General features: G+C 37.8%; 1 protein-coding gene across 1 annotated transcript in view; it reads left to right on the top strand.

Moving 5' to 3' along the window:
- Nucleotides 1-19567, top strand: part of LOC126355331 (condensin complex subunit 2-like) — a 59318-nt gene that overhangs the window by 28075 nt on the left and 11676 nt on the right. The window contains exons 4-5 of the mRNA XM_050005626.1: nucleotides 6992-7186; nucleotides 11324-11527. Of these exons, the coding sequence (XP_049861583.1) occupies nucleotides 6992-7186; nucleotides 11324-11527 (399 nt within the window). The remainder of the gene's footprint in view (nucleotides 1-6991; nucleotides 7187-11323; nucleotides 11528-19567) is intronic.

Raw genomic sequence — 19567 nt, 5'->3', positions numbered from 1 at the left:
CACCTCAAAAAGTTTCCTATATTTTTAGCTCAACGCCATGGGCAGTAGAGTCAAGTGCCTTCAAGAAAGATCAGAACTGTTCAGCACAGTGCCTGGTCAGTAACAATTTTCTGTCTCAGTGAGAGATTATGTTCTCGCATACATAAGCCAGTTGCATTATTAACTTTGTGAAGTATCACTAGACCTAAACTTACAGTACTTACTTTTGCATCAGTATTGTGCAGCCTTATTTAACAGTTTTTAATAAAGTCATTGAGCGTATCGATATTCAGCTACTTGTACAATTGTCAAGTAGACCGCAGCGCAGTAAAAAGTATTTTAATGGTATAAAATTAACATTTTTTGTTAATTGAAGTAGGTCAGCAACAAATACTAAGTGTGTGTACTGCATGTAAGTGTAGTAGAGCCATTTTAAGGGATAAATTTTGTTCTCTGGCCTTAACAGGATGATGGGATTGCAGTGGATGGCTGGAAGGTAGAAGTGTGAGGGAAGGTAGCTCACTGGATTGTGGTTATGCACTTCATTCCTTTATAGGTCTGCAAATTATAGAGCGAGCAGGCAGTTGCCTCATCTCTATACCCACTAGATCACAAGAAAGTTCTATTGACTGTCACTTACGAATAACTGGGGACGTAGAGTGCAGTGTGGTGTTTATTTTCCACAGAGTGCATTACCTCTACATGGAATACATACATGACTTACTAATAACACTAATGCAAAAAACATTTATGGAGAGAATTTACGCAAATTGCACACTGTTCTACATTGCTAGACAGTAAATTGATTTTTAGTCATTCTATATGACAGCTGCACTGTTCTTCCAGGAAAGGTGAGATCGCAGACCACAAACACTGCTCACTTTTTGGTTTACAGACAGAGCTATACCTCCTCAGCATTTCCATTACAAGAGTACACAAAATAACTCCACTGAGCTTGTGTTTGTGTGAGGAACTCATTTTCAGTTTATTAAGTCAGTACTTATTTGCAGTTGTTAAGTGAGCTATTATGTAAGAAAGCTTAACACCTGGGTCGAGGCTGCCAACTGTCTACCACATTGAAAACTCTGCCCCAAATTTGATATGCTGTAAATATATTACAATGTTGATTTCATTGCCTCTACTATTAATGACTGGAATACTTTTCATAGCATGAGGGGTATCAAATGTGTCACATCAGCTTCAGCTCTCCTAACATTTGAAGAGGCCCAGAGGCTCAGATTGGCTCCCTCTACAACAGAAGTTGGTGACATAGGTGCTACAGAACTTCAGATATTTCAACATAAGTCAAGCAATGCAGATTAATGTTCTAGATTTGAGCTCAGTCAGTCACATTCCGTCAGACATACTATACCCATCTCACAAGATACAATTTGGATATGTGTAAGTGATATACTCAGTGCAGGCCACTGTACAAGTGCCAGCAATTACTAAATGAAAGTGATGTATGCAGTGTACTAGTAACACAATTGTTAGTGAGAGAAGTGCTGTAACTTTTCGACCATCCATTAATTCACCATCAGTGACTATAACATGGTTACTTGTCTGTGATAGTCAGCAGCAAAGTGCCACACTTTCAAATCCAGTCCCTTCCAAACAAACACTACGTAGATCACAGACATCACACACAAAAATTAAACCATTATCAGCCATTGTTTATGGGAATGTATTTTTACATAAAAGCTCTCTTTAACAATTACAAATAAGCTCTCAATAACCTGAAAATAACTCCATTACATAAGCATGAGCTCAGTGAAGTTATTTTGTTCTCTCACTTAATAGAAGGTTAGAGGAAATGCTAGGGAGATATATCAACCTAGCTTAACAGTTCTGACTCCACTGCCCATTGTGCCAAGCTACAAATGCAGGAAAATTTGTGAGGTATGTCAGACTATACAGTCTGCTGGATTATTGTGACCTTGCTGTACAAAAGCACCGAAAAGTGAGCAACTCTTACAATGGCTAAGAAGCAATTTCTCCTCTAGAAGTATAGGACCGTGTGCAGACATTTATGTAGATCCTCTCTGTATGTATTTCTTGTAGTAGTATTATTAGTAACTCATATCTGTGTTTCATGTTGTGTTAATGCACTAAGTGGAAATACCTCCATGTACACTGGTACACTGTGGTATCAGTGACCTACAGGCAAGCTGTGGAAGAGTCAATATCACTTTCTGAAATGCCCTGTGGCTGCTTCCTGTGACTTATTGGGGCAGCAAGAGGGGGGAATCACCTGCTTACTTTCAGTCTGCAGACCTGTGAAGGAGGGAAGTGCATGACCACACTCCATCTGTTTTAACTAGGAACACAAGGAAACACACAGCCGTAAAAGAAATACACATTTATTGGATCAAAGAATGCCAACACCAAGAGTAAAATGTAGGTAGAGTCACAAAGTGACAACAACAGGAATATAGAGCAGATACTGACATGTCTCAGAAACACTGACCAACAAGGGCTAGAGTCAAGTATATAGCCTTATTAACACTCTGTCTCCATTTGGTATTGCTGGTTTTGTGCTGCGTGTGCACAGCAGTCCTTTTGATTGTGGTTGGTGATGTTGCTGCCCATAGCGGTTGCCTCGGGGTATCTGTATGGGCACCATTTGAACGTTGATAAACACTATGCTTGCCTTAATGACCTTACTCGTGTCCACAGTAGGTGCAGTAGCCATTGGGTTACTTAACTTCTCCTTTCTTGCAAGAGGACAGACAGACAGACAGCAAATGACATAAGGAAAATGAGGAAAAACATCAGTTGCCAGTAACCTGAAAACATATAAAAAGGGACCAGCAAAATCAGTGTGGAGTCTTTCCCAAGGCTGTGTAGGGGCTGTCATGGTGAAAGTACAAGGTGTGGCACTTCCTGCTGAACTGAACACTTGCGGTAGGCCACGACAATGTATTCCACTTCCCAGTCAATGCCAAACCAAAACACATAGAGGTGCATGCAGAGTTCAGTGTGGGAAATCACTCAATGTCCCATATGTAATAAAGGAAGGACCTCCTGATGCAGAGCCATTGGAACCACCAAGTGAGGAATTACTCCTTTGATTGCCAAAAGGATAATGCCGTCCAAGGAGGAGTGGAATGGTACAATGCATAATAAATCTAAAGCAGATCTGATGCCTGGCCCAGCAAATGGTCAGGCACCCGTACTGTATCATACTTATGGGTTGTCAGAGCACCGGATCCGGTGCCACAGCAGAGTCGACATGGGAACTGATGATGGGGAAGCCATTCACTGTCTCTCTTACCTCTCTATCCAGTTGAAAACAAAGCAATTCCTCCTGATCGAATGAGGATTCTGGGCCCACGGGGAGCCAGGACAGAGCATTTGTGTTCGGATTTTGCAACGTGGGACAAAAATGGATCTTACGATTGCATCAGTACAAGAACAGAGCTCATTGCTGAAGATGATGAGTGAATTTGTGTGGTAAGGATGCTGACTGGCTAAACAGGGATTCTAAGGCCTTAACGAGGTAAATAAATGAAATTTGGCACCATTTAAGAACACATGGATTTCTTTAACCCACATGAGAACAATGTTGCCAAGTCAAGGTGAGTGTTTTCGAAGCAAAGGCAATAAGCTGTTGGGAGCCATCTGAATGGCGATGGACCAGGACAGCTCACGTCACATAACATATGTTTACCAGGTTGAAATGTTGCAAGACACAATGTGCTGCGATGACTATGCTCAAGTTGCAGATGGATGCTCACAAGCTGCAGACCAAACAAAATAAGCATGTTTATGTGGTGACATATGCGAAGGATGGGTGATAGCAGCCACTCTGGGAATAAACTTTTGACAGTATGCTGCTTTGCTAAGGAAAGCTTGAAGTCCTTTGATATAGTCATATAGGGAAAAGCCATGACAGTGGCACGTTCCATGCCGCTGCTGTGGGACTTTTTTTACATTCACAGCAAGAGGCCCGCTAATGCTTTACGGCAAGAGAGGTCCACCAAGGAAGTGACGTTCACTGTTCCTGCTGCCAATGAAGTGTTTGTCTGCATCAGCAGGTTGACTTGTTTGTGCTGATGCTACCTCCTCTTCCTCCAGTGCGTTTGACTTCATGTGCTGGGGCTGCACGCTTTTAACAACGGCGACATCACAGCAAACCTCTAATTGACAGCCCACAGCATAGGAGACCTCAAACATCTATGCAAACCTCGTGTGAATGCTCTGGAAAGCTAATCATTTGCATATCACAGCATCTTCTTCCTGTTGGCTAAATTTTGCACCTGTAGCACGTCACCTTCATGGTGAAGCAATTTTAATGGCCAGTGAATTTAAAAATACCTACAAGCTGCCACTGCTATTGTGTGTCAAAATATACATTGAAATGTCATTGTCAGACAACAATTTAGTCTGCAACTGATGGTATATACAGGGTGGTGCATTGATTGTGACCGGGCCAAATATCTCGTGAAATAAGCATCAAACGAAAAAACTACAAAGCACAAAACTTGTCTAGCTTGAAGGGGGAACCAGATGGCACTATGGTTGGCACACTAGATGGCGCTGCCATAAGTCAAACCGATATCAACTGCATTTTTTAAAATAGGAACTTCATTTTTTTATTACATATTCGTGTAGTACGTAAAGAAATATGAATGTTTTAGTTGGACCACCTTTTTTGCTTCGTGATAGATGGTGCTGTAATAGTCACAAACATATGGCTAGCAATTTTAGATTAATGGTTGATAACAGTTAGGTTTTTTAAATTAAAATACAGAACGTAGGTACATTTGAACATTTTATTTCGATTGTTCCAATGTGATACATGTACCTTTGTGAATTTGTCATTTCTGAGAACACATGCTGTTACAGCGTGATTACCTATAAATGCTACATTAATTCAATAAATGCTCAAAATGATGTCTGTAAACCTCAATGTATTTGGCAATACATGTAACGACATCCCTCTCAACAGCGAGTAGTTCGCCTTCCGTAATGTTTGCACATGCATTGACAATGCGCTGACACATGTTGTCAGGCATTGTCGATGGACCACGGTAGCAAATATCCTTCAACTTTCCCCAGAGAAAGAAATCCGGAGACATCAGATCTGGTGTATGTGCTTCGACAACCAATCCACCTGTCATGAAATATTCTATTCAATACCGCCGCAACCCCACGCAAGCTATGTGCCGGACATCCATCACGTTGGAAGTACATCACCATTCTGTCATGCAGTGACATTGGTAGAACATTACGTAGGAAATCAGTGTACATTACACAATGTAGATTGCCCTAGATAAAATGGGGGCCAATTATCCTTCCTCCCATAATGCCGCAACATACATTAACTCGCCAAGGTCACTGATGTTCCACTTGTCGCAGCCATTGTGGATTTTCTGTTGCCCAATAGTGCATATTATGCCGGTTTACGTTACCGCTGTTGGTGAATGACGCTTTGTTGCTAAATAGAACGCATGCAAAAAACCTGTCATTGTTCCATAATTTCGCTTGTGCCCAGTGGCAGAACTGTACACAACGTTCAAAGTCATCGCTATGCAATTCCTGGTGCATAGAAATACGGTACGGGTGCAGTCAATGTTGATGTAGCATTCTCAACACCGACGTTTCTGAGATTTCCGAATCTTGCGCAATTTGTCTGCTACTGATGTGCGGATTAGCCGTGACAGCAGCTAAAACACCTACTTGGTATCATCATTTGTTGCAGGTCGTGGTTGACATTTCACATGTGGCTGAACACTTCCTGTTTCCTTAAATAACATAACTATATGTCGAACGGTCCGGTCACTTGGATGATGATGTCCAGGATACTGAGCAGCATACATAGCACACGCCTGTTGGGCGTTTTGATCACAATAGCCATACATCAACACGATATCGACCTTTTCCGCAATTGGTAAACAGTCCATTTTAACACGGGTAATGTATCATGAAGCAAATACCGTCCACACTGTCAGAATGTTACGTGATACCACCTACTTACACGTTTGTGGCTATTACAGCGCCATCTATCACAAAGCAAATAAAGTGCTCCAGCTAAAACATTCATATTTCTTTACGTACTATACGAATATGTAACAAAAATGGGGGTTCCTATTTTAAAAAACGCAGTTGATACCCGTTTGACCTATGGCAGCGCCATCTAGCGGGCCAACCATAGTGCCATCTGGTTTCCCCCTTCAAGCTAGACAAGTTCTGTTCTTTGTAATTTTTTCGTTTGATGCTTATTTCGTGATATATTTGACCTGGTCACTATCAATGGACCACCCTGTATGTTGTTTGTAACTTAAACAAAATGCGTGCTTAGTTTGTTTACCTTCTTAAATCCTATTACATATGGATGTTTATTGGTAGTAAAATTAAAATCAGTAGCATTGCTTTCCTTTCTTCCTCCACAAAAAGTGATTCTTTCAGCTGCAGAATTAAGTTAGAAACAGTCACCAAAATTCATTTAAGCCCATATACATATAACCTGAATTATGTACATGGCATTATTTGTTATTGCTAAGAGCCGATGTTGTCTAATTTAATGGAACTATGCCTAATGTTATTTATTTGAGCCTCTGAAATTATGCACTTACATGTGAATATTCATACTTCCACACACCATACATTTTGACTTCAACTTTTAGACTTCTTAGAAGAGAGAGAAGTTACAACTCCCTGTTGCAAATAAAGACAGATTGGAATAAAACACGCGCACACACACACACACACACACACACACACACACACACACACACACACACACACACACACAAGCAATGAATTTATGTTTCTCCCTGACTTGTACATTGTAAATAATGTTATTGCCATTATGAAATTAAATTGTGTGTAATGACACACAAACGGAATACATTTCTTTTAAGTTTTGTGAAATTTATAGGAATTAAAAAACATTGTTAAAAAGGTGAGTTTCTGAGTATTTATCTTAATGTGAAACTAGGAAGTAACTTTAGTGATTCTAATATAGAAAGATGACAGCTCCATAATTGGCATGATATTACCTTTGCAGGTCTAAAAGAAATGCACATCAGCTCCTACAACTGTGAGCCTGCTGATTTTTCAGAAGGACATGATATTGCAGACAAAGGCAAAATTAGCTACATGGGACTGATTCCATGTTCTGCAGCTTCTCAGTTTAGTGAAAAGGTGCAGACTGAAATAATAGATCACAAAATAAATGGAGAAGCAGAAGCTGAGTGTAATGGTATGATGAGTATACAGAAAATTGCTAGAAGATTATAGATTATTCGCAGAATAATATTAAGATTATCTGTAACTGTTCCTGTTTCCCAAAAGTATATTCCAAAATGTGGAAAAACAAAATATGCATGCTAAAGACTGTGTGGCACATGAGTATGAACTAAATCCATATTCGTACACTGAATTTTCTCTGTCTTACTTTAAACAAGATCCTACAGCATTTATTTATGTCTTCACCATTTTCCATAGATCCTATAATGGAAGTGAATCTTCAGGGATGTGAACAAAGCCGACAATGATTAACAAAGATGATCTGCTTCCAGAAATAGCATTGGCAATTAAATGTAGTTAAACTGGCATTAACTATGTGTACTAAAACGTTTTTGGCATAACAAAATTAGCAGCAGGGTGCTACTCTGAAAATAGGCCCTGTTTCATATGTGAAATGAGATTAGCTGTTGTTTATGCCCTACTGTTAGCAAAACATGTACAGGACCACATTGATAGTTATTTTACAACATTTGTTATCTACATGTCACATGAATGAAGTTCTGCTTACAGTGAACATTTCTGCTAATCATGCAGCTAAAAGTAACTTTCACTTCTCGAACGTAGATAAGTTGTTACTCAAAAATATTATTTTTGTGACTTGTCTAAGTAACAATCAAGTTAAAGTTGCTGTGTGCTATTAGCATCAAATATCAGCATCCTCAGAAAAGAGTGAAAGAACCCTTTGAAGAATTACCTACAAGATGTTCAGTGATATACTTTTTACAATATTTTTACTACACTTCACGAATAGTGTGGAATACAAAGTCCCAGAATCGGCTGGACTCCATGAAGTATCACTTTGTTTTTTTCAATAGGTGAAAGTCAAGTCAATACTCACTCATCAAATCCATCAACAGCAGTGTCACAATGAGCCAAATTTGTAATCCCATTGCCATTAAATACAGTATATGCCGCAAACTGAGGTCCAAAGTAGCCCTCCTTAAAAATGATCAGCTCTGTCTCTCCTGTGCAGCTGACACAGAGCTTGTCATTTTCAAGCCATTCCATCTCATGGCAGTTTTCATATCTTTTGTTTGCTGATCATACAGTCTGCCCATACAAATGTTGGAGACCATGTAAATTTATTACTTTGATATAGTGGTGCCTGCACCAGAGATATTTTTATTTTTGTGGGAAATAGGACACCATCTGCTGATGATCCCAGGAACAAGAAATCCTGAAGTATTGATATCTGAATTCTAGCAATAACTGAATTGTCTTCACAATATATAAGGTACTCCCAACCTCAGAAATAAGTTGGTATGGACAGTAATGGAGTGGCTGATGATATTGACCGTGTTCCAACCAGGAGACAGAGTAGGGGCTAGATGTTGCTGCAGGACCATGTCCACATTGCAACTTACTCATTCTCCCTTAACAATGAAAATTAGTATTTCTATTTTGACATGATTAAAATACTATTGAATTAAATTCGCTGTTTCTGCATAAAAATTAATCTTAAGCTTTATGATTAATGTTTGCTTAACAGTATCTCATTACAGTTTTTTTATTCACTGCTATAGCCACTGTCATACAATTTCTTCAAGTCTCTGGGGTTCCGGATGTATGAAAATCAAACAAAGAACCCATCATTGTTTGACATTTCATTAAAAATGAGACCTACTCTTTAAATTTCTGAATAAATTTCTTCTAGTTACTCACCAAGTATCTTAGCCAGTTAGTGGTAACAGTTTCTAACAGACAGTGGAAACATGGCTGACAGTACTCCAACAACAGTATTGTCCCTCTATGTGAGGACAACGAGAATTTAATTGGTGCTGGAAACAACTGTTGCACACTTGTCGGGTTTGGGTTGATGGGTCTGCCTGAACCAATATGACTGAAGTGTCCAATGATATTGGTAAATTATAGTGGGAGCTACAGTAGATTTGCTATATGGGGTGCCATTTGCAAGTCTGCATGGAAGACTGACAACGAGCAGAACTGAACAGACTCGACCTTGTGAGTTTCTGTAAGAAAGGGGTGTGGAGTTTACAGAACACATAATCATTTTTGGACAAAAAAATGTGGTGCCATCCTAGACACCTCATATGCTATATTTCCTCAAGAATGGGATTGTCTATCTGAAATGCTTGTAAACAAAGGTCAGAAACAGCAGAAAAACAAAGTATGTTAGGCTTTGCCCAGGCAGCATAAGATTGTTTTTTGTGTGTGCAACAATGAAAAATTTTTAATGAACAGCAACAGCATGACATTTTTGCTCCTAGAATGATCACACAATGGTAACAATTTCAAACTTCCAAGACTTTAAAGTTCTGGATAGTAGCTGCCATTTTCAAAGCAGTGATAACATTTTAGGTTAGTAGATAGAAAGCAAAAGCACTGTAAAGCAATATTGACCACCATACATTCTCTGCTCTTTGATATGAAGCAGCAACTGAGGAAAGCTGTTGTCATCTTTTCACCTCCTACTAAATATGTGGTATTTGAAGTGGCAGTTTGTCCTTGTGTTGCATTAACTATTTTAAGAACTGCTGTTCATGCTGTAGTTGCACTGGGTATTGCTGTTGGGACACTATTTACTGCTGCCACATTTCCATAAAAAAATTGGATCCATCATTACTCTTCTGCACACACTGTTGCACCAGATTTTAGTGATATTCTAGAACGAGGTGATATTGTTGCCTTATTGCCACTGATAAAATTTAGGTTTATTGGCTATATACAACAGTGTGCAGCATTTGTTGTACAGGGGGAAAGAATGACGCACTACATAAGTCATGCGGAATATAAAGTCCAAGTTGGCTGTCATGATCCAGCACTTGGTGAGTAATCATGGACTTGAGGAAAATATTTTGGACAGAACCAAGTTCATAAACAACACCAATAAATACAATCCCTAATCCTGTTATCATTAACAGTAGACAGAAATTTTAGGCCCAAAGCAGTGTTCTGTTGACATGGTCATTAGTTGCATGCCAGCTGCAGTCCTCACTCCATCCCTTAGCACTTCTTATATCTCACATTTGCTTATCATGTGGCCTGCCCATATGTGTTGGGATCCGAAGTTGTCGCTTCTGCATGTGGTGGAGCTTCTGCCTTCTTTCAGGAGGTGGGCCAAACTCATCTCTTCAAACAAACATAATGTGCAAAATGCATAAAACCGAGTTTCTTAATTGTATTATCTTGTGACTTTCCTTCACTCTAGCCTGCTACCTAGCTAGATACCAAGGAATTTTACTCGTGTTGTTTCATTAATGCTTGAGCATCAGTGTCTATTTCTGTTAATAGCCAAACATTTTTACTTGCTTTAAACCTCACAATACTAGTCCTTTTGAAATCAAAATTTAGTGTTTACTGTGAAGCAGTTGTAGGACTGTTGAGTTGTCATCTAGATTGTGTATTAGGATGGACTTTCATTCTGTGATTACTTTCTGGTGTTATCACAGTACATTGTGATGTAGAAACTGTTTTTAAGCCATTGAAGATAATTTAAATAGGTAGGAAAAACAGGGGCTGACATGGTGCAGAACCTTGTTGTATTCCATGCCTTATGTTCTCTCATTCTGAGTAAGAAATATTCTGATGGAACGACAGTTTTCTCACAGAACATATGTTGTGAATTTTGTTATTGACTATTCATGCTAGTTTGAGAGTAAGCGACATTTAGAAATTAATATTTGCAGTGAGTTTAAAAGGAATAAACAAACAACACCGTAATGAGACTACTGGTGTTACAGTCAGAGAAATGAAATATTATTATGAACGTGTTTAAAATGGGATGAAGGTTGCTTGAGCTTGATTTGGCAACTTGTTCACACTACTGATCTTTCTTATAGAAGGAAGTAGCTAGGGGAAAGCTGTATACAGCCAGGTTTTAGATGGCATAAGTGACATGTTTCTCTTATTTCTTAATGTGATACTATCAGTCATAGTTATTATGTAAGTAACAACAACAACAAGTGTTTTATGTGTCAAAAGCATCGATTTACAACTGCAGACCTTTAATGGACATATGATGATGGAAAAAGTTAATCAACACATTCCACACCTTAACATTAATTTTGGACTTCGTTTTTTGAATAAGTAACAAACTAACTAACGTAATTGAACATTTGTTTTGTCATAGGATTTTGTTCTGATGATGATGAGGCAGAGAATGACTGCCAGTCAGCTGTTGGTGTAGCAGCTTGTATATCAGAGAGACCACGTGATAGGATTATTGATATAACAAAGCATTTGTCAGCAAAGCCTTTGGAATATTCTTATTTTAATATGGAGCAGTTACAGCTGTGGGCTGGACCATCACACTGGAAGCTGCCAAGGAAGCAAGGTACAATTTGTTTTCATTATGTGACTAGTTTAAAATGGCTAAAATATTTATTTTGCATGGATTTTTTTTTTAACTTTGCTTTTGTTGATGGTGAACTCTACATTTTGTATTACATTGGAATATTTAATATGCTGAGGTTATTCACATTGAGTTCCTGTTTATGATGAAGATAGGTTGCATATTTTTTGGTATTCCTTTCTCTCCTCTAATAACACATTTTGTGCATATTTGTCAGTTGTCTGTGCATTGTTTTCAGTGGGTGACACTGTATTTTTAACTTTACCTTGCTTGTTTAGGCATTATAAATTTTGTAATAAGTGAATAATTCATCATGGAGGTTTAATTTGCCTTATATTAGAAAGATTATGAAAATAAATTTTGGTGAATGTTTAAGAGCAGTTCTTTGGTATAGTACAAGTCAGTCTTCATTAAAGTTCACCCTTTTCTTTCTCAGGAACTGATCCCCCTAACTCCTTGTCACAGAGGCAGTACAAATGTCTTGAAAAGTTTTTGCACAAATATAGGGTGCATGCAAGTATTGGTTGCATCTAAACTCTTGACCCAAGGTTATAGGGAAAGATAAGTCTCAAATATAGTCCTCACTACTAAATTTGCTTCCAATTACGAAGTGCTGCCATGTTAAACTGTGGTGTTACTGCCATTACATACATAATGCAGGCACTAAATTATCTTGACGCCCCTACATAACAATTGAGCAACTTCAACTTATCAATATGCATTATGCAAAGGAACACCAAAAGTTAGAAACAGGATGTACATTTCATATAGATGAAAAAAAAACAAGTGAAGAGAAACTCTTATATACAGCAGTCTGAATAGTGGAGGGCAAATGAGCACATGTCCAGATAGGTAAAAAAGACATGTTTGAATTTCTACTTCATAAGAGGGAATGTGGATATTTGACCACAACTAAAATGATTGAAACTGAAGTGCAAAATATCATGTGAAAGAAACATGGAATTTAAAGTTTTGTATGGGTGAGTTTGATGATTTATGAAACACAACAATCTAATTGCAGAACTAGAGTTGTGCAAAAACCACCTCAAGCTTACAAAAACAATTTTATATCTTTCCAGTGTCGTGTTATCCAGCATCAGCGCAAATATTGTTATTTACCTTATCAAATTGGTAATGTAGGCCAAATGCCAGTCTATTTTGGTATGGCAAACAGCACAACAGGAAATAATGTCGAGGAGCATAGTGTACAAAGACTTGCATATAGTGCTGGGGGGGGGGGGGGGGGCACGGCAGGACCCTAGCTTCCATTCTGTTGCGATCGATGCCTCCGCTGCTGCTGCCGCCACCACCATTGCAGCCGATGCTGCCTCCACCACAACCTCCGTGTGGTTGGACTTGGATGTAGAAATGGACGTTGTGTCAGCATTGGCTGTCCTACCATATGGCCTCTCACAGGGGGGCGGGGATCACACCTGTCAATGCTCGCACCATTTCTGACCCTACACACCAGTGGCAGTGTGTCACAAGACTCAATAACCTGCATCAACCACTGAAGAAATGGATGTGAGCACAGTGATCACTTCTTCACAAAGGAAGAAGAGTGCTGTAACTACCAGTTACTTGTGCACCGCTTCATAGTTCATAGCACCTGAAGTTTGTGCTTGATTCACCCACTAGAGGCTACGCAGGCTGCTAATATGACAGCAGTTATTTATGCAGCCTGCCAGCTGCTCCCCCTCTTGGAACTGAGTCATTCTGTGTCAAATCAACACACCTATTTACCTCACCCTCTTAGATTTTGTTGAAAGTTGGTATACTTATAGTGGGCACTGAGACTAAGAAAAATACCAAATTTCATTTTTTTTTAATCTCAAACCATTCCTGAAATATGGCTATGTAAACTTTTCAAAAACCAGCCAAAAATGTTGTGAACGGACTTTTTTAAATTGTCCTAGGAGCTGCCCTAATTGAGCTAGAGAACTGGGAAAGGTGTCATTTTGCAGCATTTTGCATGCTCTCTCCAGGGATATACAACAAAACATAGCTTCTAATTAATAACATTTTTCAAAATATTAATTAACATTTTGATTTAATTTTTTTACGAAAGTACATAATTGAAAATTTTCAAAATATTTCCATAACTACTTCGTACTATTGTAAATCACATGGCAAAATATAAATCTGGGATGATGATGATAATAATGTTAAAAAAAATTATTCCGGACCCTTATTTTTCACTAACAGCCCTAGGTCGACCAAATTGACCTTTAACAAACAGGAATATCTTTAAAATATACTGAAAGGTAAGTAAAAAAAAGTATTAGAAATATCAAAACATCACCTTATTAAACCAAAACTAATCAGCATATTTTATAATTAAGTTGATTGCTTATTTTAATTTCATACAACTTTACTGACAGTATATTAACCGATATAACAAAAACAAGAAATTGAGCATTTAACTACAAACTGAAATAAAGTATGAATAAATACAAGTATTTACGTAATAGTTTTGGTCCATGATGTTTGAAATGGAACTATTAAACAAATTAAATACATAATGCTTGTTTTTGAGTAACAGGTATCTGTACATAGCTAAATTTAACACAATAGGTACTAACAATAATTTTGAAACAACTTTCTATAAAATATACATTAACACTAACCTGAGACAAAAATTAAGTTTTGAGTTGAAAGCAGTTTCCCAATAAATTGTCTTGGAACTTCACATATTACATTTTAAGAAATCTGACTGGGTTTGGTTTACATCACTTTCATTAAGAATGTATGTTCTCCCTGTCGGAGTAAATGGATACACTTTTGTGAGAACATCCACAACTGACACCCACAGGACATCTGCATGTGCAGGATAAGAGAATGACTTAGCTGGTCCACATGGATGAAGAAAAGTTATTTTCACTTAATCAAGTTTTTTATTTTTTTTTCTAAAATGTACCCAAGCCATCAGTTTCTGCCACATACTGTGGTGACATAGCCTGATACATCTTGTAACTTCAGTTTGTCTGGTGATATAGTTACTTCCCTCTCCCAACTCTGCATATCACCTGAGAAGTATTTGACTATTAATTTTGATGTAGTGTTGGGAATGAAAGTGTGAAATTGCTGTGTTCCTTTGATTGTCAACGCCTGTTCAAGTCGGCTTTTTAAGAATATTTCTGAAGCAGCGTAGTCTTCTTGAGTGGAATATGCAAAATCAACATTTGTGATATTATCTACTGCCCACTCAAATAGATCTCGTACGGTTTGGATCTGGTTCTGGTATGGCCTTTGCAAACTTGCACGAGCTGCAGTCTCTTTACTGAACCCCCTACTCCATCACAAAGCCCTTTCCCATGTGCTGTGGCTGAAAAGTACCACTCAGCTTTTATGTTGAAGTCTTCCTCGTGAAGGCAAAGGTTCAGGAAGTTTTTCTTATTTTTATACTGAGCGGCAGAACCGTCAGATTAATAGTATATCTTTTTTGGAATCTTTTGAAATTTATTTGTTAGATATGAAATTAGCTTCTTTTGAAAGGTGTAAACTGCAGTTGTATTGTGCTCCAGGCAATCAGAAACAGTGACAAAGCACATATGCTCAATTTTGTCTTCCTGTTTGTAATATATAACAAAAGGATGAATGGTAATCTGTTGTCTTGTCCAGTGGAAACTCTGAGCTTCATCCTGTACAACTATATTATAATTTTCTGAAAAATCACATATGACAACAAATTCAGATTCCATAAGGTTTTCTCTTGTGGAGTTAAGGAATGTTCGTTGTTGCTTGGCAACGAAGTCATCTCGAATCAAAGTCGACATCTTACTACAAAATAAATCTATGAATTCTTCAGAAGTTTTCTGAAAAATTTCCAGATTACATCAGTCAACTGACATCCACTGTCAGAACTGAACTTGTTCAATTAAGTTTTCATGAAAAGAGCCTTTTAAAATTTTACGTATGACAGTTTCTCCTGGCCAGTATTCACAGTTTCCCATGTTGCAATCAACTGATAATGGGTTGCAAAGCATTTTTGCAATGCACTGCTTATAATTGTTTAAGTTGCTGTTTGTTACTGTATTTAGTTTGGCATTTTCTATCATTAATTTTATGTTTTGGTGAGTTGTGCACACACAGACAGTGTGTGTGCCACTCCAGCCAGCTAATACACAATGTTTTGGTTGCAACTCAGCAAATTTGGAGAAACCTATTTATATGTTAGGAAACCTGTCTTTAAAATGTTTGTAAGCTTCTTTAAGGTTACACAAAATAAGTCTTTTTGATATTTTTGTTTTATTTCCACTTGTTTCTGTAATTGCCACACAATTTTTAATACCTGGCATTGCCCTGATAACTTCATCATTTTCATAGAATGAATGTACAGTTTTGACTGTTTCTGTTGGTAAACACTTCCCTGGTTTTGAGTTTGGACCTTCCATGAATCTTCTTTCTTTCAAAATTTTTTTGGACTGCCAAACAATGTAATTAGGAGCATTAAATTCCCTCATTATTTTCCTGACACTCCACTTTTCAGGTAAACTTGTAAGAATCATTAGTTTTTTTGCACTACTTGTAGAATTTTTAAAGTTTATTTTAAGATTTTCAAGAACGGATTCATCAGTACCAGTATCTGCCGAAGAGGTTTCAGGAGCAACAAAAAGTTTACTTGTCATTGATGAGATTTTCTTCACTTTTGATTTGGCATAATGCCTAGATGCTAGTTTTCTCTTGTCAGTTGGGGACTCACCTAGTTCTTGAAGTGTTGTGTTAAATGTTTTAACAGCTACTGAAGTTGGTGTGAAGTCAGGGTCTTGGTCTCGGATGATTGTCTCTGATCCAGAAGATTCTTCTTCAACACTTTCATAACTGATGGGCTCTATACCTATGTATACGGTATACCTATGTATACGGTCCTCTACTGACATACTACCTTAAAGGTCAGTTTAGTCAAACTAGGGCAGTTAGTGAAAAACAAGAGTCCGGAATAATGTTTTTTAAAAATGAACCCATCATCATCCCACATTTATATTTTGCCATGTGATTTACAACAGTATGAAATAGTTATGGAAATATTTTGAAAATTTTCAATTATGTACTTTTTGTAAAAAAAATTAAATTGAAATATTAATTACCATTTTGAAAAAGGTTATTTATTAGAAGCTATGTTTGTCCATCACTGGAAAGAGCATGAAAAATGCTGCAAAATGACACCTTCCCCACACTCTAGCTAAATTAGGGCTGCTCCTAGGGCAGTTTAAAAAAAGTCCGTTCACACATTTTTGGCTGGTTTTTGAAAAGTTTATATACCATATTTCAGGAATGGTTTGAGGTAAAAAATTGAAATTTGGAATTTTTCTTAACTTCAGCACCCACTGTAAGTATACCAACTTTCAGAAAAATCTAAGAGGGTGAGGGAAAATTTTTATTTAAAGCGTGTTGATTTGACATGGAATGACTCATCTAGGCTCCACCAGTCACTTCTGTATTGCTGAATGTATTGTATCTTGTCTTCAATGTGCATGTACTGTTCGAGCAATAAATCACAGTGTTCTTTGGTTAGAACAATCTTCCTCATATGTTTCATCTTAAGGCAAGCTGCAACAATCAACAGCCAGCATTATTATGAGAAGATGATGAACCAGAAAACAACAAAAATCCACAAGGAAATATGTGTTCCTTCAAAGCTAACAGTTCTCAAATAATGCTTAAAAAAGCATGCTTTCATGTAAACACTTTCTCAAGTTAGGAAAAGTGTGATGCATTGATGTTCGTTATGTGATGATGAATTACCCAGAGGAACTCACAGAGAGGAGTAAATCTTTGTGAAATGGATAAAGGTCACATCTCAAGGTGTTTCTATACACAAATGCAACTACATCTGTCAATACTGCACTTCACTCACTACCTCTGCACTCTGTATGTGTTGGCTTACTCAGTGATACACGATTTTTCTTAGGCAAGAATTCCAAGGGAATTTCTCGTTTATTCTTTCTTAGTGTCACAATACACATAACCCTTTTACCTAATAGCAACACAGCCAAGGGGCAACTTGTATACCTGATCCTGTTGGATCCCTCTATACGACTCACAAGACTGTGAACTATTTCCGACACTGAATTCGAGACTGCTGACTGTAAAATCCCTTTTCCCAAAGATATTCTTTATGCTGCCTACTGTCTGGCAGTGTCTATGATACTTACTAGGCTGTCTGTAACATTGTCCACTTTAATAAAAATACATGTTTACAATGTTCAACCCTATAGCAGGCATGTGTTTTTCTATTGCATGAGCAGTCGTGTGGCACAGTTTGTGTGTCACTTTTGCTGCTCAGTTCTATAGTTATTTTCATAAGCGTTCACACTAGTGTTGATATTAATTAGTTTATTTCTTTTAAAGGTAGATATAGTGTGACTCAAACTGACATTGATAATATCGAAGTAATAAATTTTATTGTGCAATTAATACAGATAATTTATTATGGTTACAGTGGAAAATACTAAGAAATAATGTTGCATATCTAGCCAAGAAATGTCTATACACTGTTGCTCACTTATAGTGGGAAAGAATGTTTGTTATTTAACATGGCTGTTAATTATTCTTTATTTAGAAAAGTTGATACACATCTAAACACATGGTCCTCAAAAATCTATATTTTGTTGCCAGCATTGAAAGGTAATATATGGGTAGTGAATGGCTACGGAAACCATACTATAACAGCTTATAGATAGGCCATGTCCACTACTTAGTAATTTCAGAAATGTCAAGATTCAAATCACTTGTCGTCTGAGTCTGCAGGTGTAACTTGACACTTTTCACAGGTGTAACTAACACTTGTATGGTTCCTGCAAACAAAACTATTGCAAGAATTACTCTTTATTGTTGTGTTAATATTCTTTGCCCTTCCACAAATAACACAGCATCCTCGTTTCTTAGCTGAATGCTTCTCAATGTGATCAGAAGTTGTCCGGTACCTATGTCCTTGAGAAGGCTGAATTTTGGCTCTGTTAGTAGTGGTTTCATGAGGTCACAAGCCATATTCTTCAGAAATACTGTTCTCTCAACCTTTTGATTTTTTCCATTTCCCATTTTTCCATTTCCATGAACCGGATACACTATTTTTCTTAGGCAAGAATTCCAAGGGAATTTTCTTAGTGTCACAATACACATAACCCTTTTACCTAATAGCAACACAGCCAAGGGGCAACTTGTATACCTGATCCTGTTGGATCCTCTATACGACTCGCAAGACTGTGAACTATTTCCGACACTGAATTCGAGACTGTATAAGGGCCTTTGGGCTGCTTTCCACAATATACCTCAAGGCTGCTCGTAAAAAAATGTTTTTGCATCACAAAGTGCAATTTGGCAGATTTGTTGGGGATATATTCCACAAATCCACAATGACCACAAAAAAGCTTGAAGTTTCTCATCAGTGGTTACAAACTCACTGATGCTGTACATTCGTTTGCAATTGGTTACAAATTCATACAGAATTGAACGTACTGCAGCCAACTTAACAGATCTTCTCCTCTCTTCTCTTGCACTTTTATCGTTGAAATTCAGGGGATTCTTTGATGCCACTGATCATTATTTAATCTGCAGTGAAATGGGGTTGTGAGGCCGAAAGTGCATGAGGTCAGGTCCATATGTAGGAGGATAAGAGTGGAGAAACTTCAGGATAAGGAAATCAGGCACAAGTACATAACAGCAATCTCAGAGAGGTACCAGTTAGTTGAATGTAGTCAATTACAGTTATTTGAAAAGGAATGGACAAGGTACAGGGACACAGTACTAGAAGTGGCTAAAGAATGTCTTGGAACAGTAGTGTGTAGAAGTAGGATGAAGCAAACAGCTTGGTGGAATGACACAGTCAAGGCAGCCTGTAAGAGGAAAAAGCAGGCGTATTAAAGATGGCTACATACTAGAACTCAGGTAGACAGAGAAAGTTATGTTGAAGAAAGAAACAAAGCCAAACAGATAATTGCAGCATCCAAGAAGAAATCTTGGGAAGACCTTGGAAAGAGGTTGAAGGCTATGGGTCAAGCTGCTGGAAAACCATTCTGGAGT

This window comes from Schistocerca gregaria, chromosome 3 (genome assembly GCF_023897955.1).
Source record: "Schistocerca gregaria isolate iqSchGreg1 chromosome 3, iqSchGreg1.2, whole genome shotgun sequence".
Lineage (NCBI taxonomy): Eukaryota > Metazoa > Arthropoda > Insecta > Orthoptera > Acrididae > Schistocerca > Schistocerca gregaria.
The sequence above is the reverse complement of the archived record's forward strand: the minus strand, read 5'-3'. Positions and strand labels throughout refer to the sequence as shown.